A 25,890-nucleotide genomic window follows, 5' to 3' on the forward strand; every position below is an offset into this window, starting at 1 on the left:
ACTTGACAAAAACACAAACCTAACAGAAAACACCAAAAACTAAGAGGCTGGACATTTCCAGGTTTAATAATCGATCCATTAGCAGGTGTCTGGATGACATCATGGTCCACCAGGTGTGGAGCGCCTCAGGGCTCCGATTTAAGCCCAATGAAATACTTTGACCTTTCAGGTTGTTTTTTTAAAATCAGATTTTTCTCCTGTACGAAACTATGAGTGTGTCTCAAACCGCGCACTTACATGAGTGCACTGGAAGGTAGTGTGCAGTGCGCACTAAGCACTACCCTTCGTAGTGACACTATCGTGGGTAAGCGCTGATCCAAATTGAGCACTAACGTTTTGCACTTACCGGTAGTGACGTACCAGCTTTTGACGGTGATTCTTCTGCTGCCTTAATTTACAGAATGAATTTCCAACTCTTGATTTTACTTTGTTTACTCCTTACTTAACCCCACCTGTAAACATCCAACGCAGGATCCTCCTCATGCTGCACATGTATGCTTATTTATTTTCAGGTATATGACCTTCCTACATGCTGCCTAATAGCAGCGCCACTCCGTTAATATAATTTTTATAGGACAATCCGTCCAAGTTCTAACGAAATCCAAAATCAGGTTAACATACGTGTTTGCATGTCATCATACTTTTATGCTATTAAATGCCTTTTAAAAGGCCTCATTAGTGAAACAAAGAACCGTGGCCTCCACTGTATTAATCTATCTCAGTAGATAACAATAGAAACCATCAGCACACGTTCATGTGTCTTTGCATGTCTCCCTCATACCTGTCAGTATAAAGTGTAAAACACTAATAAAACAGCTTTTAAATAAGCAAAGATATCTTAACTGAATTAAAGTACGTTACATTATACACGTGTTTTCTTTGGTGTTTACACTGACACCGTTCACGTCTGCACCAGGAAACCGATTTTACTAGAAACCATCATTTAAAATATGAAATGCAGTAATGAAGACGCTAAAACAGGGATGCAGAAAACATTTTATTTAAAATTTTTATTAAATCATTTCTCTCTTTACGCCTCCTCTTCTCCACAGCAGCGTCCTAGCCCGCAGGTGGTAAATGCCTCAGTGCCACTGCTGGCTCGGTGGTTTGATGCCACAGTGACCTACGGTGAACACAGAATGGCAGTTTATATAAAAGCAAACATTATTATGTACTTTATGGGTATTTTGCAGACGCTTATCTAAAGTGATGTACAATCAGCTACGGCTTAGTCAGCGTTACCATGGAAACGGGCCGGTTCTCTAACCAGCGGTGTTTCCTAATCAGTTTTCAGATCAAGGACCATTTCGTTTACGCCAGAGACCCCGCAGTGCTTAATCTGGAGATTCATCATGAATAAACATACGGAACCTATAGCATTAATAATTTTTAACACTTATAGCCCATCTAGATCCACGAAATCGGCTATAAAACTGCTAACATTTACGTTGCTAACTCTACTGCAGCCTCCAACAAATGATCAGATCCATAACTGTCATCAGGGATAGAAGAGATAAGAAGCATGCTGCAGTTTATATTAGAATTATGATCAAATAACTTCATACTTACAACAGTAGAAAACAGCCTCCGCCTGCATCGGTACCGCTGAGTCGGTGTCTGCAAGCTCTGAAAAACTGGTTGAAAGTCCCTCCCCTTCCGCTACGTCACCAAGATGGCGTCTGTTTAGTGCGTGTAGTGTCCATCGTTTCGCACTAGATTGTTGGCCGAGTTTAGGGCAGCATCCGGGTACTTTCAGTGCACCGAGTTTTTACTGAAATTTCTGTGTCAGCGCACTAAGCACTTAAATGTAGTGTTCGAAGTATAGAAGTGTGCGGATTGGGACACACGTTACCGTCAATCTAAGCTCTCTGATTGGTGGAAAGTCTGACAGGAAGTGGCTTCATCATCATGTCCAGGTCTAAATAGAGGTCTCTTGGCAACATAGTAGTGATGGTGATGTTTTTATGGTGAAATGTGATAAATAATGCTGTTATCATGGATCATTGTGGATTTACCAGATAGAGTCTCTGAATAAAACTACATTTAGTGGCTGGATTGTAAACCTCCTGGACAGGATAGAAATGCCTGGAAAACTTCCGTAGATCACCTTAATGGTAATCCGTGTTTTTATTATGGCTATATAATCTTGTTTCTTGCACACTGTACTGGCTGAGCACCTTAAACAAAGTATATTCTATTCTAAAAACTGTTCTGTAGGAGAAAAATTTCAACAGTTTTTACAACTTTTGTTAAAACGCTATCAAACAAAAACATTCCCATCAAATATAATGTTTTGTTTACACGTAAACATGCAAATATGTGAATATGAGCAACATGTAGAGCAGCTTTCAACTGAAACGATGATCTGGGACAAAAGTTTCACTAAACCGGATAATCAGAACCTTTGCATTAATATAAAAAAAGCTGTTTTCTGTGTGGTGTCATTGGAACCAGTCTACCTTGATGTTGTCACACTGGAACAGGTGCAGGTCTGGTTTACTCTGACCTGGCTCTTTACAGACCAGAGCCAGGATGGAGTCGTAGCTGCAGGCATTCATCACCGCCTGGCAGTGCTGGATCGTCCCAACCGGGAAGTTCTCCAGCTCGTTCTGAAAGACAGACGGGTCAGGACCACTTGAAACCCAAGTCAGAGCCAAGTCAACCCTAACATCCAGTATCTGGACTTACCTTGGTCTCCAGGTCGATGAGGCTGATAGTCTTCTCCTCCACCTGCAGCAGCATCTCCTGAGTCCACACCTTCCCTTTGGCATCCAGCAGGCGCAGACGTCGGACGCCATCGTCCACCGTAATCATCCCGTCTTTGCGGTCCAGCAGGAACGTGGTGAGGTGCTGGTCAGAAAACCGGTTCTTCGGGTTAGTTCCAGGTAGAGCAGGGGTCTGCAACCTGCAGCTTCAGAGCCGCAAGCGCCTGGACCGTCCACAACGGCTCACAATACACACTAAAAATACTAAAGAACTAACTAATGTTTTTAAACACAGATATAATAATATATGTAGTGTATTATTTATTAAGCAATTTTTCATTTTTCATGGAATAATTGCATTGAATTTCCACAACATAATGACACTAAAAGTACCAGTAATCTTTTCATTTTTTTTTTTTTTTTCAAGTCATTAGGTCTTTGTTTTTTTTTTTTCTTTAAACATCATTTTCCACAAATATCTACATCCAAAAGTTTAATTTTTTCTCCATTTTAAAACATAAAAACAGAAATATAAATGCGGTTCTTCAAAAATATACGAATATACTATTCCTATAGTAGATATTTCTTAAAAGTTACAAGTTGTCTTTTTTCCAAAAGGTCTCATAACATTTGCAGCTCTAAACAAGTTTTATGTAGCTGGGCTGAGAGAAAAATGGCTCTCTGGATTTTAACCCCTCTGTTCCACTGAATGTGGAAGCGCTGCAGAGAGGTTGTTTTTCCACTTCACAGCTGATCGCGGCACCTCTAGCCAATGACAGTGCTTCCACCAGGCGCACCCGCATCGTTTCTGGAGCACACCTGAAGCAGTGTGGCGCTAAACTACGGCCGCCCCATTGTTGCCGCTTACTGCTTGAAGACCGTGTCAAGCTAGAGCAGATCGTTCAGGCAGGATGTCAGTCGATGAAAAGCGAAGTGGAAACAGTCAATTAAAAACATAACGCTGTGCAGACTTTGGATTGAATTTCACTCTTAAACATCAACATTACACCATAACCGCCGGCATGGGCACAAAGCCGTCAGGTGAGAGCGTCTCAAGTGATGCCTGACATCGTGGACGACGAGATGTTTATCTTGGAGGTGGAAAATCACATAATTTTGTACAACACCACACATCTCTACTATAAAGGAATAAAGAGCAAGCGCGTGAGACCTGGTCAGACTGGCTAAAGAAGCTTTTGCTGGTTTATTTTTTTCTTTAAGCCCATAAGTGCACCAACTATCGCGCAATGTTGCAATTCTCACGTGAACAAGTGATCTGGAGAATCCAGCCACAATAGAAACTGGACCAACATCATCTGAGAGCCACATTACAACTCTCAGCTGGAGTCAGAGATGGTGATGAAGAAACTCTTCTTCACTTGGTTTCCTCCATGCCGGAGCATCAGAAGGATCTCCGGTCTCAGCTGTGGATGGGACTCACCTCCACATGGTACTGGGACGTGTCCGTCAGGCTGTTGATGCTGGTTCTGGTGAAATGTTTCCTTTGCTCTGATGAAAGAGAAGAAAACACCATCAGCTCTTTTTATTCTGATTTTAGGTGGAACTTCTCCATCCAGGATGTGAAGTTTGCTCTGATCCAGAGTGAAGCAAAACAGAAAGACGTATGGAAACCCCCCAGAAATACTGATTTTTATCAATTTGTTAATTAAAACCTGCTGCTGTGTGAACTATTCTGGAGAAATATTGTTCCTGTGAACAAAGCATGGTCAAACAAAGCAAAATAACTAACGCTGCTAACGTATGAGCTCACGGTCATAGCGTTAGCGTGCTAATGTGGGAGACCTTGATCTTGCCGTGCATCAGTAAGTCACCACAGAGTCACAAGGAAACATAATAAAACGATCTCAGAGTTTCATAAATTAATATTGGATTCATTAATTATTAATGTTTTCAAATCAATTAAGAAATTTTGCTAACCCGGCTGTAAATGAAAAGTTAGCTGGCCTCAAGTCATCCTTGGGTCAGAACCAGTCTGCTCTGACAGATGAATTTGGTTCAGTATCTGCTGTCTGCAGCTGCTTTGCTCTGGATTGTTCTCCAGAGGAAGCAGGTGTTATCAGTCCGCACAGATGAAGGTAAATCTTCCCGTCACCTGACTGAAAACTGGCTCAGATGTGGTCAATAACCCTCCGTCTGTAATAAAGTCTGTAACATCTGGTTTCTCCATCTTCATTTTTCACCCTTTATCAACAATTTGAGCTTCTGTTTTTCTGACTGATTTTAGTGGAACATTTTTTTTACTATAGATTAAATGTACTTCACTTTGCAGGAAACAAACACTGCAACTTTTCACAACTGCAAACTGTACAAATCTAAAAGCACAAGAAACAGAAAAAAATTTCTTGAAACATTTAAGGAACATGCATTTTAACACACACACACACACACACACACACACACACACACACACACACACACACACACACACACACACACACACACACACACACACACAGCTGTTTCCACTTCTCTCCAGCTGCAGATTGAACCAGCTGATCTGAACAGATTGCTGAACTTTAAATCTGCTCATTGTAACACAATCATGGACAGAAACAGCCTTCATTTCTCCTCCAGAACCAGCTGGAGGAATTATTCATTCTGGTTTCTTTTAAAACAAAAAAATTAATAAATAAAACAAAACTTAAAACTTTCTTCCAAATTGTCATAATTTTCCTCAAGTACATCATTCCAGGTTTGATTTAATCTGATATTTCCCTGTTTATAAAATAAATCTAGATCCATATGAACTTCTTTCAAAATATTGTTCGAGACATTTATCCTGGAAGTGAAGAATCACAAGATTCTCCTTTTCTCCTGTGATTTCATGATCTCACGGAACAAAACCGTGACACAGCTAGAATGCAGCGCACAAAAAACCCGGTGGACACTGAAGGTTAGCGGTGACTTCAGAAACTGGGTCACCTCATTTAACCCAGAACTTCTCCAGCACACGACCCAAAAGCCAATCAGATGCAGAGAAACCAGTTCAGAGACATGATGCCAAGCAAAACCAGACTGAGACGTCATTTCCTAAAAAATTATTTGTCTCTTTGGAAATGATTTTAAAAAAACTTTCCATCATCTTTCCTGCTGTCCACCCTGTCATCTTCCATCTGGTCTAAGTAGTCTTTACACTGTAGTCTGTAGTCTGTTTAGCAGCTTATTAGCTCACACATTAGCAGCTAACACCAAAAAGGAAGCTCTCACATTATCAGCTAACGCTAAGACCGGAAGCTCTCACATTAGCAGCTGATGATAAGATTTCGAGCTCCTGCATTAGCAGTTAACGCTAAGACCGGAAGCTCTCACATTAGCAGCTAACACTAAGACCAGAAGCTCTTGCATTAGCAGCTAATGATAGGATTATGGGCTCCTGCATTAGCAGCTAACACCAAAAAGGAAGCTCTCACATTAGCAGCTAACGCTAAGACCGGAAGCTCTCACATTAGCAGATAACGCTGAGACCGGAAGGTCTCACATTAGCAGCTAACGCTAAGACTGGAAGCTCGCACATTAGCAGCTAACGCTAAGACCAGAAGCTCGCACATTAGCAGCTAACGCTAAGACCAGGAGCTCTTGCATTAGCAGTTAACACTAAGACCGGAAACTCTCACATTAGTAGCTAACGCTAAGACCAGAAGCTCGGGCATTAGCAGCTAACGCTAAGACCAGAAGCTCAGGCATTAGCAGCTAACGCTAAGACCAGAAGCTTGCGCATTAGCACCTGATGATAAGATTTCGAGCTTCTGCATTAGCAGCTAATGCTAAGACAGGAAGCTCTCACATTAGCAGCTAACACTAAGACCAGAAGCTCTTGCATTAGCAGCTAATGATAGAATTATGGGCTCCTGCTAACACTAAAAAGGAAGCTCTCACATTAGCAGCTAACGCTAAGACCAGAAGCTCTCACATTAGCAGCAAACGCTAAGACCGGAAGCTCTCACATTAGCAGCTAATGATAAGATTACGGGCTCCTGCATTAGCAGCTAACGCTAAGACCAGAAGTTCGCGCATTATTCGGTAACGATAAGACCGTAGGCTCCTGCATTAGGAGATAATGCCAAGCCCGTGACAGAAATCCGATAATGGACAAGAAAATGTAGTCCACGATGTTTAGAATATCACATTTCAGATCAGTCAGATCTGATTATTCCAGTAATCTGATTACTGGGAATTAATGACTGAACTGGATCATCAGGACCATTATTAGTGAAATAAAAGATTGTTTTTAGAAACATCTGACTGGCTCAGAGATCTGCTCGTGGTTCTTTGGACCTGCAGCTGCTGACCTGGATGGGAGGTGATTCTGGTTCAAACAAATTAACCATCATCATCTTTATAAACTAGTTTATATTTACTACTTCATTTCTTACTTTAATTCTCACTATTGAATCTGACATTTGAAACTTTTGGATTCATGAGACTGTTTGTTGTTTTCTGGTCATTTCTGAAGTTATTTTGAGCAGAAATCTTATGACTGCTGTCAAATCTGAAATGATTCAAATTAAAGTTAGGAGACGACCATGTGATGGTCACCAGACACGCTGCTTCAGCCCAACATGCAGGTCCAGACCGGTCCGAAACATCAGGGTCACACAGAGGAAAATCTGGACCTTCATTCAGCGTTTAATGAAACCAAATCTAATTTTCTGGCCTCATCACTAACGTCTGAATGAAGAGAAAAATGATTCATGCTGAAATAAACGTCCAGAAGATCAAAGGTGTAGCCTACATGTTAAAAACAACACACACACACACAGTCTCGCTCACTTTGACTTTTCTTTTTATGTTTGGAAGATGAACGCAGGAAATACATCTCCTCTGATCCTGTTGAGAAACAACCGCTGATTTATTCTGAGCAAACAAACAAGCCGATGATCAGCTGTGATCAGAACCTAACATGTCTGAGCTGAACCGGAACCAGAGTCCCGGGTCCTGCAGGACCAGAACCCCGGGTCCTGCAGGACTAGAGTCCCGGGTCCAGCAGGACCAGAGTCCTGGGTCCAGTAGCAGAGACCAGAACCACTCACCGTACAGAGCTTTGGCACCAGACTTGGCTTTGTTTCTGGGAGGTTCTGGAGACGTAGATTCATGGCCACTGAAACAGAAAAAACAGAGCTCTGATCTGGAGTTCGGTTTTACAGCACCAATCAGCTTCCTGAACAGCTGCTTGTAACCATGGCAACAGGACTGATGCTTTGCAGCTTAACAGATTTTAAAAAAGAAATGAGTTTATGAACCTATAAAAGTCAGATTCATCTTAGTTCAGGTCATGAAGTTAGTTTGTGATTCGCAGCCCTGGGATGCATTACATAGCTCACCGCAGCGTATCATTTTTATTCAATTCAATTAAGTTAATAAAAATTTCTCAATTGTTTTCACAGCCTTTATTTATTTATTTATGACTGCAAAATGAAAAACACCTGGACTACAGACATCTCCACCTTCAGTGATCATAAATAAAACAAAAAAGAAAAAGAATTTAAATACAGTGAGATAAATTTCATATTTTAAAATAAAAAAGAAAAACTACTGTTTCATCATGAAAAGTTAGAATCAAATGTTTTTCTTGCATTTTTTTTTTTACTTCAACACATTTTCTTTTTTTTTTCTTTACGTTCTCTCATATATTTTTATATCTAAACACCTCTTTTATTAGTCCTGCGTCAGTGTGTTCGGTTCTAATCAGGTTGATTGATCTGGTCTGAATGACATAAATCCTGCATCTACCCCTCAGCTGAAACTTTAATCTGATGGATGAGTGATGACTTTGTTCATGATCAGTGTGAGAGATTAAAACTGATGACAGGCCACACACGGGTAATGTGACGTCAGCACGGGTCATGTGACCTCAACACGGGTCATGTGACCTCAGCACAGGTGATGTGACCTCAGCACGGGTCATGCTGCTGCTTTGTTCAACTTTAACTTTTTGTAAATCAGAAAATTCAGGCTGATCCGTAAATCATATAAACTAATAATTTATTCACACACAAACAAAAATCAAATGTTTTATTCTATGAAAAAATATCAGCTGATCTCGAATGAGCAAGACAACACTGAACCACATCCTGCATCCATCACAGCAGCATGGCTTCACAGGAGAAGAGTCCGGCTGCTGAACTGGCCTGCCTGCAGTCCAGACCTTTCACCAGTACACAACATCTGGAGCATCATGGAAGCAGAAATCCAGCAACCAAGGTCCAGGACTGTAGAGCAGCTAGAATCCTGCATCAGACCAGAATGGGACAACACTCCTCTCCTAAAACTACAGCAACTGGTCTCCTCACTTCCCAGACGTCCAGGAAGACCGGAGGCTTCAAGGTGGGAAATGTAGACTTGGAACTACTTTGAGACACGTTCCTCACAGATGAGCTGATATTTTACATGAAACAACTTCATGTCAGAAACCTGAGCAGAGTTTGAAGCTTCAGAGTTTTCTGGTGCGCTTCAGTGAATGATCCTGATGAAAGTCCTTCTCTTTCAGCACCGACTGACTCCTCATCACAGCTTGGCCTCAAGTTTCTCTCTCATTAATCTTTTATTTGAGCTTTTCTTAGAGAGAAACTGAGCTGCAAGAACATTTAACTTCTGCTGCTCAGAGACTCCGGTGGACCAAAGGTGTCACCAGACAACAGGAATTAATCCATAATTTACTCTGAATCCATTCAGCCAATAATCGGAGAGGACAGTAAATGGTACTGGTTCAGACTGAAAACCAGCTTTTATTTTGTTCTGAGATTTATTTATTTATATATATATATATATATATATATATATATATATATATATATATATATATATACACACACATATATATATATATATATATATATATATATATACACATATATATATATATATATATATATATATATATATACACACATATATATATATATATATATATATAGCTAGCAATGGAGTCATTTTTATTTACTTAACTGAAGTGAATAAAAATGACTCACTGCGGTGAGCTATGTAATGCATCTCATTATTACATAATGAGGCAGGATTGCCTCAGGGCTCTTGGGGCTCTGGGCCCTTCTCTCTTGCTCTGGTTGGGGCCTTCCTCTGCCACCCTCTGGGTGGGTCCAGGGTGGTCTTCATGTTGGAGTAGTAGGGGTTCGTGCTCAGGGATTGCTGCTGATGGCCCGGGTCTCTGGGCCGCCCTAGTCTGCCTCTAGCCTCCGTAGAGGCGTGGTCACATTTACAGGATCTCACTCATCTCTGATCCTCCTCATTCCTCATCCTCTGCATGCTGACAGTCACTCAGTGGCTCTTGGGTTTATACAAGAGCTACATTTGTTTAGGGTAAAAAAAATGTATTTTTATTTATTTATTTTATGTGTGTGTCTTTGGTTGGAAATTCTCTGCTGTGTTTCTGTACAGGTGTAGCAGCTGGTTGTCTGGTGTTAGGTTGGATTGAAGGTTGTTGCCTCTATCTGCTGTGTCTTGTCTCCTCTTCCTTTTTTCTACTCTCCTTTTTACTTCTCTTTTTAATCTGTCCCCTCCAGTCAGGTCCAGCAAGATTACATAAATTTCACAAATCCTAATAAATAAGATAAAACAATATATTTAAATAAATATAGAAATAGAAAATGAGATCAAGAGGAGCCTTTTACCCATAAAGTTCCTCTTGGCAAAGCAAAATTATTCATCACAACTAAACAGTAAAAAAAACTATATTATATTATATTATATTATATATTTACAGATTTACATTGAAATTTTAATAGTTAAATTTAAATTGTTCACGTGTGAAGCTTGAAAGTCAAATGAATCTTTTCACATATTATTGAATTTTATGGATAAAAATAATAAATAAAAGTTAAACATCGACGTTGACGTGTGAGAGTTCAGGATAAGAAGGCCAAGGAATCAAAGTGGACACCATCTTCATCATCACCATCATCACCATCATGCCCATGACGGACTCACTTGATGTGCGAGCTGTAGGAGCCGAAGATTCCCGAGGCGAGAGCTGGAGCTTCGTATCCGTTCATCCTGCTGTCCGCGGACAGTCAGCTGGAAGACAAAGACATCACCGTTAGATTCACCTCAGCACCACACGTCAACAGCTGCTCCTCCATAAGCAAAAGTAATCAGATTACAGTCTACACCATCCACGGTCCAGCTTAAATCCAAGCAATCAGCCGCTGAGAAGAACCGGAGCTCCAACATGCTGGATCAGAGTCTGGTTGATGTTCTCTGAGCTCTGAGTTGGTTAGAGAGGAAATTCGCTGGATCAGCTGCTGGTTTTTACTTTACAGGACACGTCAAGTCCACCGGCCACCAGCAGCTGGATCAGTTCCACAGCCGGACGCCGTCAGTCTCCATCACTGAAACCTTCCCGAGCAGCAGGAAAACTTCTCATCCAGACTCAGATTAAAACCGCGAAACACAAAAGAGCTGCAGCGCTGATTTATGAGGTGAGGACACGCTGTGTACAGTACAGCCACGTGTGATTACTTTTCCCAGGACTCCATGTTTTATTCAGCCTCGGGACTCAGTCAGGCTCTGTATCCATGACAACCAGACTGTAAGCATATCTGTCGCTGAGAGGAAACCTGCAAGGCAGCGAGCAGGGAGAAAATAACACTTCCCTGACTCCCATTCATGGCGCAGAGCACAGTCACGAACAGGATGAAGGAAAACAAACAGAACATTTACACACTTGAGGACATGAAAAGCACCAGGTGTTAAAATCCAACACTTTTTACCTCAGATCATCATCAGATCTCACAGTCTTTATTTACTGAACAGAACCTGAGAACAGAACATGATCCATCAGCTGTAGAAGGGTCAGAAGTGGTTTGTCACAAGTTTGCAACACCAGGCATCGAGGGGTTAAAGAGTCGAATCTCAAACTTATCAGGAATGATAAGAACGTCAGGCTGCTTCATTTTTATGAACCTATGGCCCAGAACTTTCCTCTTCATCCTGTTTTCTATATCCACTCTGTCATATATTCAGCTGTATCCTCTCCTCTGGCTCAAATTGTTTTAATGTTTATTTTTATTTGTTATTGTCTCATTACTGATTATTCCTTGTTGTAATTGTACAATTTGTAATCTTATGTTAAATCAATAAAGTTCAATAAAAAAAAACACACCTGTATGAAGCAGAACCTTTTATAGAGGCGCTCACACTGAAGATCAATAAATCAGGTCATTGTTTGGAAGGCTGACGTGACCCTCCTGTTCAATCCAAACAACAACAACAACAAATGATCAGCAGGGTGGTGCTGAAACAGGAAGTGACCAGCACACAGACCCCCCCCCCGATGATGTCACTGCTGAAGTGTGAATGCAGCGAACTGATGTCACAGATCAATCATTAACAGGAAGTAAAGATAAGATATTCCGTTTGTCCTAGGAAGCAAACTTCCCATTTCCTCCATAAAAACGGAGCTGGGTTTATCTGGAGAGAAACACTCAGCAGGATGACACACCCACACTGAGGTGCTCAGTTGGGCTCTAATCTGCAGCTCCTTTAAATAAACTTTATTTAAACCGTTGATGAGATCAGCTGTTCGTGTCTCACCTGTGTTTGTTGTCATTTTAGGCCTCAGATTTTAGCGTTGAGTCATCTGACTTCATCCAAACATGTTCCGGCTGTCACGCACATTCAGTCACTCAGCAGGGGGGAGGGGATTACTCTGTATGTGAGTCCACATGGATGTAAATCTTATCAATCCTTTTTTCCTTTCCCTTGTTGGACTCTCAGCGGCTTTGTTTTGTGTCTCTGATTATGCAGACGATCCGTTCTGCTGCTAACTTTCTATTCAGGTACAAACACCTGATCCAAAGTGGGAAGGCCTTGCAGATTTCAGCAAGACGATGCTGAACCACATCCTGCATCCATCACAGCAGCATGGCTTCACAGGAGAAGAGTCCAGCAGCCTTTCACCAATACACAACACCTGGAGCATCATGAAAGCAGAAATCCAGCAACCAAGGTCCAGGACTGTAGAGCAGCTAGAATCCTGCATCAGACCAGAATGCTTGAACATCACCCTGGAACTACTTTTTACACCATGCTGCACACCACCATGGAACTACTTTTTACACCATGCTTGAACATCACCCTGGAACTACTTTTTACACCGTGCTGAACATCACTCTGGAACTACTTTTTACACCATGCTAAACATCAATCTGGAACTACTTTTTACACCATGCTGAACATCACTCTGGAACTACTTTTTACACCATGCTGAACATCACTCTGGAACTACTTTTTACACCATGCTGAACACCACCCTGGAACTACTTTTTACACCTTGCTGCACACCACCCTGGAACTACTTTTTACACCATGCCGAACATCACCCTGGAACTACTTTTTACACCTTGCTGCACATCACCCTGGAACTACTTTTTACGCCGTGTCGAACATCGCCCTGGAACTACTTTTTACACCGTGCCGAACACCACCCTGGAACTACTTTTTACACTGTGCTGAACATCACCCTGGAACTACTTTTTACGCCGTGCCGCACATCACCTGGAACTACTTTTTCTAGACGTATTGCTGCATCAGATTCACTATTAGCTCATATTTTCCATCACATGGCAAAATGTCATCATCATCTGATATGTTGTTTATCTTCTAATAAAATAAAATAATGAGATTCTGGTTTTATTCACCGTTTACTTAGTCTTGACTTTTTTTTTGTAACTGGGATTATAATCAGTCATGTGATCCACATTGTTCCAGTTTATAACTGTGTTCATAAAATAATGATCAGCTGAGGAAACAAACAGACTGGATCAATTCTTTGATTCAATTCTCCATCCTGAGCTGCACAAAGAGACAGTTGAGAGGAAACCCTCCATCAGAACCAATAAGACAGCCATTTGCCTGGAGCGGTTGGGATGGAGAGGTTATGAAACTCTGATAAGATTTCCCTGTCAGCTCACCCAGCTTTGACCTTCAGCTTTGTCCTCTGCGCACAGAGATTCCTCCTGATTCTTTCCATCTGAGAGACTCTGCCTCTCTGAAATGTTCTGACCTGTTGCCAATTAACCCAGTTAGTTGTCAATGCTCCTCCAGTTGTTCCTTATTCGTACAAATGACTTTTCTAGCCTTCTAATTGTAGTTTTTCACAACATCCCAACATTTGTATAACTGACCTTGTAAACCAGAAGACAGTGAACTGGACTTCAGAAGTGTCCTGAGGTCACATTATTATGAACTGGTGCTGTACAAATAAAGCTGAATTGAAACTTACAGGAAGTCACACCTAGAAGGTAACACCTTCAGATATTAATGTGTGCACCACCGTACAGGGACTCCTTCAACTACAGAGTCAGTCTGAAGTCACGTTTAAGATGGAAATTTAAAGGGCCGTGTGATGCCATGTCCACTGGAATGGATCTGGACACTCTACTGGTTCTGGTTTTAATCGTTTTTTTGGCTGGTCTTGTTGGTCCTGTCTAAGCCTGTTGCTGCTGATCCGAAACCAGCTGCAGAGAGTCGGCTCCAACGTTGTGAAAACACAGAAGAACTCTTCAGGAACTAGATCTGGACCAGAACTGGAACTATCTCAGCCAAAAGCAACCTTCTGACAACAAGATAAATAAAACAATGAGGAGGGTAGGGTTAATCGGCTGATTCGCATATTCACTGATCCTTGAACACAAGGACAAAGAAGTCAAGTTTCATTCAAAGCATTCTGGGAAACGAAGGGATTATTTTCATGTAAAAAAAGAGAACAGGAACCAGCTTTGATTCATGAGAAAACAGGTTTACTGCTCTCAGTTTCATGTTAGAAAGTCAACTTCCTGTTCAGTGACTCATTAACCAACTGTTTGATCTGCTGTTTAACTTGTTTGGTCAAACCGAGTCCGTTAATCATTAAAGCTTTATTCAATAACTGAAGGTTTGATCCTGAACCAACACGCCTCCATTTATTTTTACTTTTTTATTTAAACATGTTGGTTTTAAATGGTTTAAATAACTTCAGTTTCAGACAAAATGGACAGCTCTCATTGTTTTTATGCAAATCATTTTATTCTGTCCCATTTACACATTGCGACGTTTCAAGTCGTTTCACGCTGTAGACTATTTTAACACCTCCACTCATTCAGGTGTTCCTGCTGATCCACAGAGCAGGAATATTCCTGGTTCAGACCAGAAAAAGGAAAGCTGAGAATTAAATTTATCCATTGAAGAATCATTTTTAAAACTTGAAAAGGAAAAATGCTACAGAGCCCTATGATTCCACCAGAGGAAGAAGTCAGTTAATATTTAGTTAACTAGTCTGGTTGGAGAGTGCATGGACTGTACTTATTTAGAGCTTTTCAAGTCGTATTTAACACTACATCTCACATTCTCCCAATCACACAAACGTCTGTGTGAAAACGTACTAATCTAACATTCATCCATCCAGTTTCTACACCACTGCGTCCAGTTCAGGGTCGAGGGGACGCTGGACCCTTTCCCAGCAATTAGCAGGCGAAAGGCAAGTACACCTGGACAGGTCGCCAGTCCATCACAGCTGATGTAACATTGTGGGGGCCAATAAAAAACATCAAAATACTAATAATTATAATTTAAAGTTAAAACTATTGCAGTGGTCCATTCAGCCGGAGGGAGGCTTTCAAAGGGGACGAATGAGTTTCCTTTGCTGGTTATTGATGCAGAGCTTCGTTCAGGTTCAGGAATCTTGGTGTGAAATTTGTGTGTGTGTCAGCTGTAATGTATTACCTGTAGGAACAAAAGTGTTTTTAGAGTGAGGACAGATCAGAGATCAGCTCTGTGAGAGGACGTCCTCTATGCTGCTTATCTCCGTTAGATATTTAACTGCAGCCTCAGCAAGTAAACATGGGAGACAGCTTCGTCACCACGGAAACGCCTCACCGTTTCCCAGCCTGTCAAAAAGAGTCAGCGGCTGCTTGTCACCATGGTAACATGCATGTCAGTCCAGTCTGAGGTTGTTGGTTTTATACAAACCAACATTTTTATTCTAAAAACTGAACTCCGACTGGAGTTATATTAAACTGATGCAGCATGAGTCAGCAAATGATTCTCAAAATAATCTCCATATCCAGACTTTTACCTGGAATTGTGAATCATGTCTCAGGTTTAGTGTTTGTGGTTCCAACATGTTTCCTCCATTCATCATAATTACCACTGAGTCTCCATGGTAACAGGTCAGCTTATCAGCCATGACTGCTGTGTTCTGACTGTTCAATTGATGATGTGATGTGTTACAATTGATCAGTTGTCCCGTGGTTGTGCTCCAGCATCGAGGCCAGGCCGCTCTGCTGGGGCTGAGTCCCATTTATGTTCCTGTAACCTACATACTGAGTGAACTCTGTGCAGCACCTCCAGGTCCCCGTAAGACCAGAGTCCCCCATCGAGTCCTAAGACAGCCAGGACACAGATGAACACGTTTGGGTTTAAAAGACAAACTAGAGAATTTTGGAAAGAAAGTCATCTTTCAACATGTGTTTTCTCCATCTCATGTGTGCACTTCCAAGCAGGTCAAAACAATTATAAATCCCTTAAAATCCACCTACAGGTCATTAGTAGATACTAAACCAGCAGATTTAAAAAATAACGACCAAAAACCAGACACAATCACAAAGGTTCAACTTGAACCTCTAAGAGACCTTTCTATGTACATCATGCAAAAAAAATAAATAAAAATCAGTGTATTTATAAAGACACCATTAATTATGCACTAGTTACACCCTGTGTTGTGTTTTTAAATGATTTTTAAGCACAGCTGACAAAAACAGCCCTAAATCCATGATCTGTAGGTCTGCAATGAAAGCTACATCTAGTAAGTACCATTCCAGTGTGAGGACAGCTTGTAGTCTACCAGTACACAAAGGGATGAAACACTGCATTCTGACAGACCACAACTTCCTGAGATAATCAGACCAGTTTAATAATCGTTGCCCTCTCAGCCCACACAGCAGGACATGAGACGAGCCTCAATGTAAGACCTCGCACTCTGTAAATGTGCATTTCAATAAAAGAAAAAGCTGTGTTTACTCTCTACATCCATGATGATGTGTTCCCATCAATACTGGTCACAGCTGGAGCAGATAAATACTGCAGAGTCAACTGGAAGCCACATGTTAGTCTGGCTTTAATGTTAGCCTAAATTGACACAAAAACTGAAAGTAGGGGAAACTACTAGCTTAGCTCAGCACAAACAGTCATTATAACACATTCATGACTTTTTTTTTCATGACTTCAAAGTATTTTTGTTTTATATTTTGTTAAAATGATCTGTCTTTACTTTATTATCTTGTGTTAAGCAAGACTAACAGCTTCCCCTGCCAACGGTTAGTCCTACGCTGTGACTTGCTATTGGCAGTATTAGCTAAATTAGACTTAAAGTTTTAACCTGCTGTATTCATTTGTGCTAAGCTAATCTATTATTATTCCCCCTGGTAATACTGTTTGCCAAGTTAGGCTAATTTTATCCCTCTGCTACTATTGTTTTTGCAAAGCTCTGCTAGCAGTTTACCCGGTTTTCATTATTTTTGCTACGCAGTGTTCCCCTGCTTCAGTCATTTGGACTAAGCTGACATTATCCCTCATGCTTTGAGTATTTGTGCTAAGCTAGGCTAACAGCACTTCCCTGCTTCTATTGTTCGTGTTAAACAAGTTAGTAGTTTCCCCATTCCTTCATTATTAGCCAAGTTAAGCTAGCATTAATCTACTGCTTCAATCATTTGTGCTAAGTTAGGCTAACATGTTCCCCCCTGCTTCTATTGTTTTTGCTAAGCTAAAGTAGTAGTTTCCTATGCTTTCATTGTATGTGCTAAATTAAGCTAAGAGTGTTAATTCTCTGCAGTAATTAGCAGCAGCTCAGTTGAACTAATTCAGATTACAAAACAGCTTCATCACCTCTGGCTGTTTTTAATCTAAAGTGCCGCCATTAACACAAGCTGCTTTTGACGTTAATGAGGCAGCTGTGACACTGGACTCAGCAGCACATGTTCAGCATCTGACCTGTTTTCACAGTAATGCAACATACATTTTCACCTGCAGCGTGGTGGCTGATTTCAGAGCAGCCCATTAAGGGCCTGAATGCCGTGGGAAGCTAAAAATAATCCACAATAATCCTGAAAGTGCTGAAGTCTTCATTCCTGCTCAGAGGGTCAGTACATCTATTAAAGGCACAAAGAAACGACCTCATCACCTCTACACTATCTAAGAATACAGTACTACACAAAATACTACTAGATACCACAGAGAGGAGACGAGGTTCATCTGCAAAATCCTTCATTTTCAAAAAACGCACAAATCATAATTTTCATTATCACACTGAGTTTTAAACTGACAAAAACTAAAAAAGGTCCAAAAAAATTTCACTTTACTAATAAATGAAGACAAGTTAAAATGACAGGAATGACAAAGAAAAAGGAAAATCTGCATAAAAGACTAAAACAAATGGAAGAAAAATGTCGGAAAAACAAAAAGGCAAACGATTCACTTAATATTTGTGCATTTATTTGATATAAATCTTTAAATGAACTGTATTAATTGTGTTTGTATCATTTTCTTTACTTTCTTGTTGGATTTACATCAGTCAGGTTTGCACGTTTACTTACTGCTTCTTCATTATAAACGGACCTTATTACAGGAATTTACTCAACCACTATTTTCCCTCCTCAATTGTTCACCAAATCTATTTCTGAATACAACTGAGGTGAAAAATAAGGACATGGTTGCCAAAATTTGTATAACATCTCCAACATTACAGCATCGTTCTGTGTGGAAGTTACAGTCTAAATGACTGATAGAATTTAGGCCTTGCAAATATAACATCCATTAATATTAAAGTTTACAAGGACGACGTCTTAAGTGGCTGCAGAGTGTTGGTTAGCACTTCCATCTCACAGCAAGAAGGTCGCTGGTTGGAGCCTCGGCTGGTTCGGACAGTGGCCTTTGTGTGTGGAGCTGGCGTGTTCTATGTTGGACCTGTGATGGGCGATCTATCCTGCCTCTCACCTGCTAATTGCTAGGATGGGAAATGGATGGATGGGCATCTAAATTTTGGGATGACAATGAAATAACTTCATGACCTTAAAACTCCTGGAGCATGCTCAGACCACACCCGCTCAGACCACACCCGCTCAGACCACACCCAGTCAGACCACACCCAGTCAGAATGCACCTGTTCAGGAGAATTAAAGTCATGAGAGATTTTTCTCAGGAACTCAGTTTGGAGGCTAGGCGACTCACAAGCTGTGTTTCCAATAACCCCAAGAATTGAGCAAAACCGAAATATCGCAATAAAAAACTGGTAATGGAAACACCTACGTTTCGAAAAAAAAAAAAAAAAAACCTCAAATATTGCTAAGAGATTTTTACGCTCTCATGAGGTGGTTTTTCAGACATGTCGCTTTAGAAGTATATCACAAAAGTGTAATGAAAACACGTTTTTCCACATCTGCACGTCCGGTGACGTAGGGGGTCACGTCAAGACAAGACGGAGCTGTATGTAAGGATGGAGGAGGAGACGGAAATCTTTTTACAAATAATTAAATAGAAAAACATAACTGCCATCCTTGATAGCAAACAACAGCGAAATGAAGAGTTTTAGAAGGAATAAGAAATCCCTTTCCTCTTTAAATTTTACAAGAATTACAGCTTACGTGTTAAACACCATTCAATGGAAACGCCTGCAAATCGCAACTGTACTTTGTCGAAATTTTAGAAACATTGCTTTAATTTGGCGAAAACCACATAGTGGAAACACAGCTAGTGACTTCTTCCGCTTTTCAGACCTGATGATTCCATCATCATCATCAGATGATTTCATAATTTCATTGATTTTTTTTAACTTTCTGAAGATCGGATATCAGATTTGTTTCAGAAGCTCTTTCAGACATTTCACGTCTCAGATGCTCAGCTATCCTAGAGCGACACATCTGGGCTGAATCCAGCCTGCTTTTCACACTTATGGCTCTGTTACGGCACTGCCAAGGTAGCGCGGGCCAGATGTGGGCCAAATGTAAGGTTTATGTGCAGCTAGCTAAACGCCATAAGTGCAGATGTGGGTCATAATTGGGCTAATCATTTTGCTTTTGGTGATGTTGACAGAACATCAATAGCAGTCAATGTTTGAGCCATTTTTATCTGATTTTAAATCAGGACAAAAACTGATGTGATTGGCTGATTGATATTTGTGTTAACAGGAAGTTGAACGGGTGGAGCTGATGAAGCAGACAGTGAATGTACGACATTTATCTCAGTTTGATTCATTTCTCCGTTCATTGATCGAGTTTAGCTGATTTTTCCTTCAGGCATGTTCCTGTTTTACCTCCTCTGGTCATGAACTGGATTTGTTTTTTATTCCACCGTCTTTCTGATGAAGCCTGGAAATGTTTACGATCCGACAGAGCCTTTTTAGACTCCGTAGTTCTTCTATCTCCCTCATTACTTATATACTGGTAAATCCTCTGAACTGGTTCTCAGAGGAGTCGGGCCTCATTTTTAACATGACATCAGTTAAATATGGCGGCAGACTGAGCTGATGGATGAGCGTCAGACATGTTTGTGACAAAGTTTTAATCTACTTACATTTATGACATGAGATTAATGAGCCACGTTTCCTGGAGGAGACAAGTGTTATGGCTGCACACAACAAAGCAGAGTATTGATGTTCCTCAGTCTGCTCATGTCACCATGATGACGACAACACCACTACCACTGTCCGTACACCGTAACTACAGTGTGAATCTGATTAAGGACTTTCATTCAGGTTTTCGCCCTTGTTTCAGCATCTACCACATGTCCAGACATAAACAAGCTCCTCCTCTCAGGTTCTACAAACGTCATCAGAAACCAACCGGAGGTCGAAGACAGAAGCATCAAACTCGTCCGATGTTTTCTGAACTCGTTTAAGCTTTTTCAACCTTTAAACCAGCCTTTAGAAGTTGAACCCTTTAATCCCAGTCAGCATCAGACATGAAGTTTTCAGCCTCAGTCGTCAGATTGGGAGGTAAAATGATGTAAAATGAATGTATGAATAGATGTAGCAGCATAAAGGTCGACCAGAAGAAGAAAGCAGAATTTATTACTAACAGAACTTTGTAGAAATAACACACAGATCAACAGTGACCAAACCTTTTCTTATCTCATTGTTCTCTCAAGTCTTTCAGGAGAAAAAATATTGTTATTGAAACAAACACACAACAGAAACTATTTCCATGTTTCCACTTTTTCCTCATTTCCAGTTATTCCTGCTACTATTTACCTGCTATCCTCACTAAACCAACTCCAGCTCAGCTGCTTTGTGGCGCCACCGTGCATCAGAAACATCCTCTAAATAATGCTGTTAAAATGGATCATTGTGGATTTACCACTACATAAAACTACATTTTAGGGGTTGGATTGTAAACCTCCTGAACAGGATAGAAATGCCTGGAAAACTTTCGTAGATCACCTAAAGGGTAGCTATCCATCACAATTTACCCCACAGAGTTACACACTACCGCTCCTGAGACACTGATGAAGACGGAAGAGAGAGCGAAATCTCAGGGAAATCTGCTGGAGTTTAAAAAAAAAATCTAACTGGACATTCGGCTCCTTCAGAGGAAGTTTTCCTCTTAATGACTATCAACTTCCAGTCAGACCAGAACTGATCCGAGTTCAGGATGATGAAGAGTTGCTGAGGAACTGACTCTGGATCAGGATGTTTTACTGCTTCTGAATCCCAGCTGATCTATTATCATCATCATCATTATCATCATCTTGTGTCCTCTCTGAGGCCTGATGACCTGAAGGTGCAGAGCTGCCTCCTGATTGGCTGAACAGTCGTAATAGTCAACGTTTGAGGAGTTTTTAAATGAAACAGAACATTAATTTATCGTCTAGGAGACAAACCTCGTTGCCACGGAGACACAAATGAATGAAGTCAGTCAGATAGCTCACCTGTTATCTGTCCAGACGTCTGCAGAATCAGAACCGTCAGTCTGTGGCCGGCAGGAAGGAGCAGATTACCAAGCTGAAGCAGTTTAAGCTGCTAATCAAGGCTAATGATTGACAGGTGGGGGAGGGGCATGGGGGGCGGGGCTTATAGATGAGCCAACAGGTGGCAGATGGCCCTACTTAAAACTGAAGAGACACCTCGACCCAGTTCTTCTTACCCAGGAACTGAAGCCATTACTGTCATCTTCAGCTTCATTTCATTATTTTTTATCACTTTCTTACAAATTTATCTACTTTTATTATATACCTGGATATTAATTTTTTTCTAATCTTTTATCTTCATTTCACCATTTATTAAAATTATCCTGTTTTGTATTCAGTATCTTTATTTTATTTTACAGCAGAAGAAACAATAATAATAATAATACACAAAATAATTACAAGTTCAATTTAATTTTTATTCAGTTTTCATTTTGATAAAAGTGATTTGAGTTAACACAAATAATTCCAAACGTCAACAGTAATAAGTCTATTATGATTATATTAATCATTATATTATAAAGCATTAGTCATGTAAATTATTATTATTATTATTATTATTATTATTACGGCTCTGGATAAAATCTTCTCTGGTTCATATACAATCAATCGATCAATCAATAAATGGGGCTTATATGTATTTTTATAAGTAGAATGAAGATCAAACTATAAGTCTGACCAGATCTGAACCTCTGAAAAACTGGTACATACTTCGCGAGAACTTTTTTCTTCTTCTCGAGGCCGCGAGATCAAAATGACGTCATTTTGATCTCGCGGCCGAAGTTTCTCGTTAAATATAAAAACGACCCGGTCAGCTGTTCATTGCACTCAGACACCCGCCCTGCAGTAATCCTGCCTTGTTGCGGACAAAGCTGAGCGGCCCAATGCAAACTTTTTTCTTGTTCTTGTGGCCTCGAGACAATAAAGTTCTTGTTTCTCGCGGAGTCTGTAACAACCTTAAGTCTGGTCATTTCTCAGCAGGACCTGGTCTAATGTGGTCTGAGTCCCCAAAAAAACAGTGGAACCTCCTTTTTGTACATCACAGCTCAAAATCTGCCTTCATCATCATCAGACTGACGTCTCTGAACATTTTTTCATCCAGGCTCAGCCTCAGAGTTTAAAACTCAACGGCCTGATCTCATGCACCTTATTAAAATGACGGCTTGTTATTTCTGACACTACGCGGTTGCGCGTTCAGTCTTCTTCCTCCGTGAAGTGCATGTACACGTGTACATATAGCCGGTGCACTCCCAAAGCAGAGCTTTCAGGAAGTGATCTCTAACCCTGGTCCTTAAGACCCACCATTCTGCAGGTTTTAGATGTTTCCTGCTGAAACACACTTGAGTCAGAATAAATGGATTCCTGACTCTGCACAGGTCTGCTACTGAGCCATTACGGGGAGTCAGGTGTGTTGTAGCAGGGAAACATGGAAAGCCTGTAGGATAGTGGGTCTGGAGGACCAGAAATGGGGATCCCTGGTGTTAAAGATAATAACCACATAAGGACCTTCACAAATAATGAGGATGAAGTGGTTTTTGGTGGATTTGGTTCACATGTGTGATAAAGCAGCTACAGGCCCAGGACCTGAAGTATTTCCCATCAGACTCTAGTTTAATAATCGCTTCATTATTTCCTAAAATCTGAAGCTTTTATTTGAAGTTGGACATCTTGGTTGAATCAAATCTGGATTATTTAAATTCTGGTGGAGATTAGCAGGTTTTAGTAACGCATTAATGCAAAGTTATTCCTCATTATTAAAGAGGAACATTACATGTTGTGTTCACTGACCTCTGAGGTTTACCAGGTAAAGCTCAGTTTACACTGAATATTTGTAGAATTTGATTTTCGGTTCTTGGGCTGACAGCTGGGGGGCGGAGTCAGATTCAGGGGTGGCCATGCCCCCGCTAACCCCACAGATTACAGAAACTGGATCATTTTCATCTTTGCTGGGTTTCTTTTATTCATTTTTGTTCATCACGGACGCACAGTTGCGTCTCATCATGAGGACAGAAACTCAAACCACCAGAACAAACTGCTACTTTTTGGCAGCAGAATCCGGATCGGTTCTGGAACAACCGGAACTCATTGATAAGCAGATCTGAGATCGGGTGCAGATGAAACCGGACTGATGAGTTCAGCATCAACTGCCATCGACAGCTGGACGTTGACTCCTCTTCACCTCTGACCAAACTCTAAACCAGGTCAGGACGTGAACCATCTGCTGCTGAGGAGTGCGATGTGATGATGACCTCAGGGGCTCGTGGCTCTCTTAAGATGGTTCAGGATGGACCAGGGACCCCTCGTGATGACCCGTGTCCCTTCACAGCTTCTCTTTGGGCTTAAAATCTGACGACGTCATGAAACTGGACTCCTTATCGGCCACAGTTTCCCGTTTCACTCCTATGATCCCGCTCTGCTGCAGGTCACAGCAACACCTGGCAGGTACGGTTACATCACCCTGTCGTCAGGACAACCACACACACACCCAGGGCGGGCTCCTGGGAGACGCCTGCTGAAAGAACAGTGTGGATGTTTCCACTTTGACCTCAAGGTGAAAATGATCAGAAACCAGCTGCTTCATCTTTATCATCAGCAGATTGTGTGCAGTTATAGTCATGTGACTCCTCTCTCTCTCACACAAACACACACACACACACTCGTCCCTGCAGACGTTAACTGTGCTGAGAAACATCCAGAAATCCTTTGTCCGGTCGTTTCCCATCAAGTCTACATCGCCGGCAGAAAACTGATCCTGGACCAGATGTGGACTTTAATCCCGACTGTCCAACCCCAACACGAGCAGCTCAGATTACACAACAACAACAACAACAACAACAACAACAACAACAACAAGCAGCTCAGCTCAAACGTCCGTGCACGTCTCAGTTTCAGCGAGTTTCTGAGCATTTACTGGAAAAACCTAGCAGGATCCAACCATTAGAACCAGCAGAACCACACTTACACAGCTCCAACTGTGGAACAATAAATAAAAGACAATAAAAAAACTCAAAATTACTGGAAAATATTTCAGATTAAAAACTCAGAGAAAACAAAAATCATTAAAAAAAAAAAAAAAAAAACACAAGAAAAGAAAAATAATAAATCTGTCAAAAAGGGCAGAGACTAAATAAATTCGACCTCACGGAGACACAATAAGAAAAATACTTTCTGTAAAAAGATTCTATGACAACCCAGAGATTAAATACAAGACTGCAAATCAAGAAGCAGCAACACCACAACCAGAGATCAGAACAACAAAAAAGACTAAATTTCCAACAAAAAGGCTAAATTATGTTCAGTAAGTCAAAATGGGAAAAGATTGTAAAATTAAAATAAGGAATCAAAACTGAATCAATGAGAGAAAATTAAAATAAATAAAAATGATTTTTAAAATTAATACAAATGTAAAAAAAATGCAGGAAAATAAAAGATAAAGATTTTTTTAACAAATGCATAAAATGTTATTTTTTTTTAATGTGAAGAAAAAAATATTTAATGAAAAGATAAATTTAAATGCAGGAAAATAAACCAAAGCAAAACAAAAAAATATTAAAAACATACATAAAAGTTTTATTTTGTTTTATTCAATTCATAAATATGTTTAACAAAAATTTTAAATAAATGCAGAAGTTTAAACATAAAAACTGTATATTTGTTCTAAAGAGGTCTAAATGTTTAAGATTTACAGAAAATACGCAAAGCAAAATAAGAGGCATTTACTGACCGCAGGAAACAACATCATCATTAAAAAAGCACAAACACCTGAGACGTTTCTCTGTGGTGATGATGATTATGATGATGCATATCTTCATCACATCTGCCAGCCGAGTCCGCGTGAACATCTAGAGAAACAGGTGCGGCGTGTGATACGCTCTGATCCCGGCAGGTCAGCTCACCTGAGACTTACTACCGTCAACCCGTTACTATCACGTGGTCCACGACCAGAACAGGAACCGACCGCTTTAAGGAGACCTTCCGTTAACCTCCCGGTACCCGCGAGGAGCCCCGCGGATCGCCCCCCCCCCCCCCCCACTTTTTTTCTCTCTCTCTCTCTCTCTCTCTCTCTCTCTCTCTCTCTCTTCTTCTTTTTTTTTTTTTTTTTTTGTCTTTTTTCTTCAGACGGACAAACAAAAGGTACCAGGGGCACGCGCATGAAGACGCGTTGCATCGCACACCTGTTCAGCTCTGTTGGTTCGGACCGCAGGGCTGTTGTACAGGT

The 25,890-nt window shown here is 40.8% G+C and overlaps 1 protein-coding gene across 6 annotated transcripts in view; it reads right to left on the minus strand.

Annotated features, from left to right (window-relative positions):
* eps8a (epidermal growth factor receptor pathway substrate 8a) overlaps nt 1–25,890 on the minus strand; it is a 50,491-nt gene that overhangs the window by 24,223 nt on the left and 378 nt on the right. For 5 of the 6 annotated variants that reach the window (XM_041977541.1, XM_041977540.1, XM_041977545.1 and 2 more), the window contains exons 2-6: nt 10,668–10,754; nt 7,757–7,824; nt 4,147–4,214; nt 2,689–2,850; nt 2,460–2,609 (exon numbers count right to left, since the gene is read on the minus strand). In XM_041977541.1, coding sequence (XP_041833475.1) covers nt 2,460–2,609; nt 2,689–2,850; nt 4,147–4,214; nt 7,757–7,824; nt 10,668–10,732 — 513 coding nt within the window. In that variant the 5' untranslated portion in view covers nt 10,733–10,754. Of the gene's footprint in view, nt 1–2,459; nt 2,610–2,688; nt 2,851–4,146; nt 4,215–7,496; nt 7,705–7,756; nt 7,825–10,667; nt 10,755–25,890 lie in introns of those variants that run through there. The other variant, XM_041977542.1, reaches the window with a different exon arrangement.

Source organism: Melanotaenia boesemani, chromosome 23 (assembly GCF_017639745.1).
Source record: "Melanotaenia boesemani isolate fMelBoe1 chromosome 23, fMelBoe1.pri, whole genome shotgun sequence".
NCBI lineage: Eukaryota > Metazoa > Chordata > Actinopteri > Atheriniformes > Melanotaeniidae > Melanotaenia > Melanotaenia boesemani.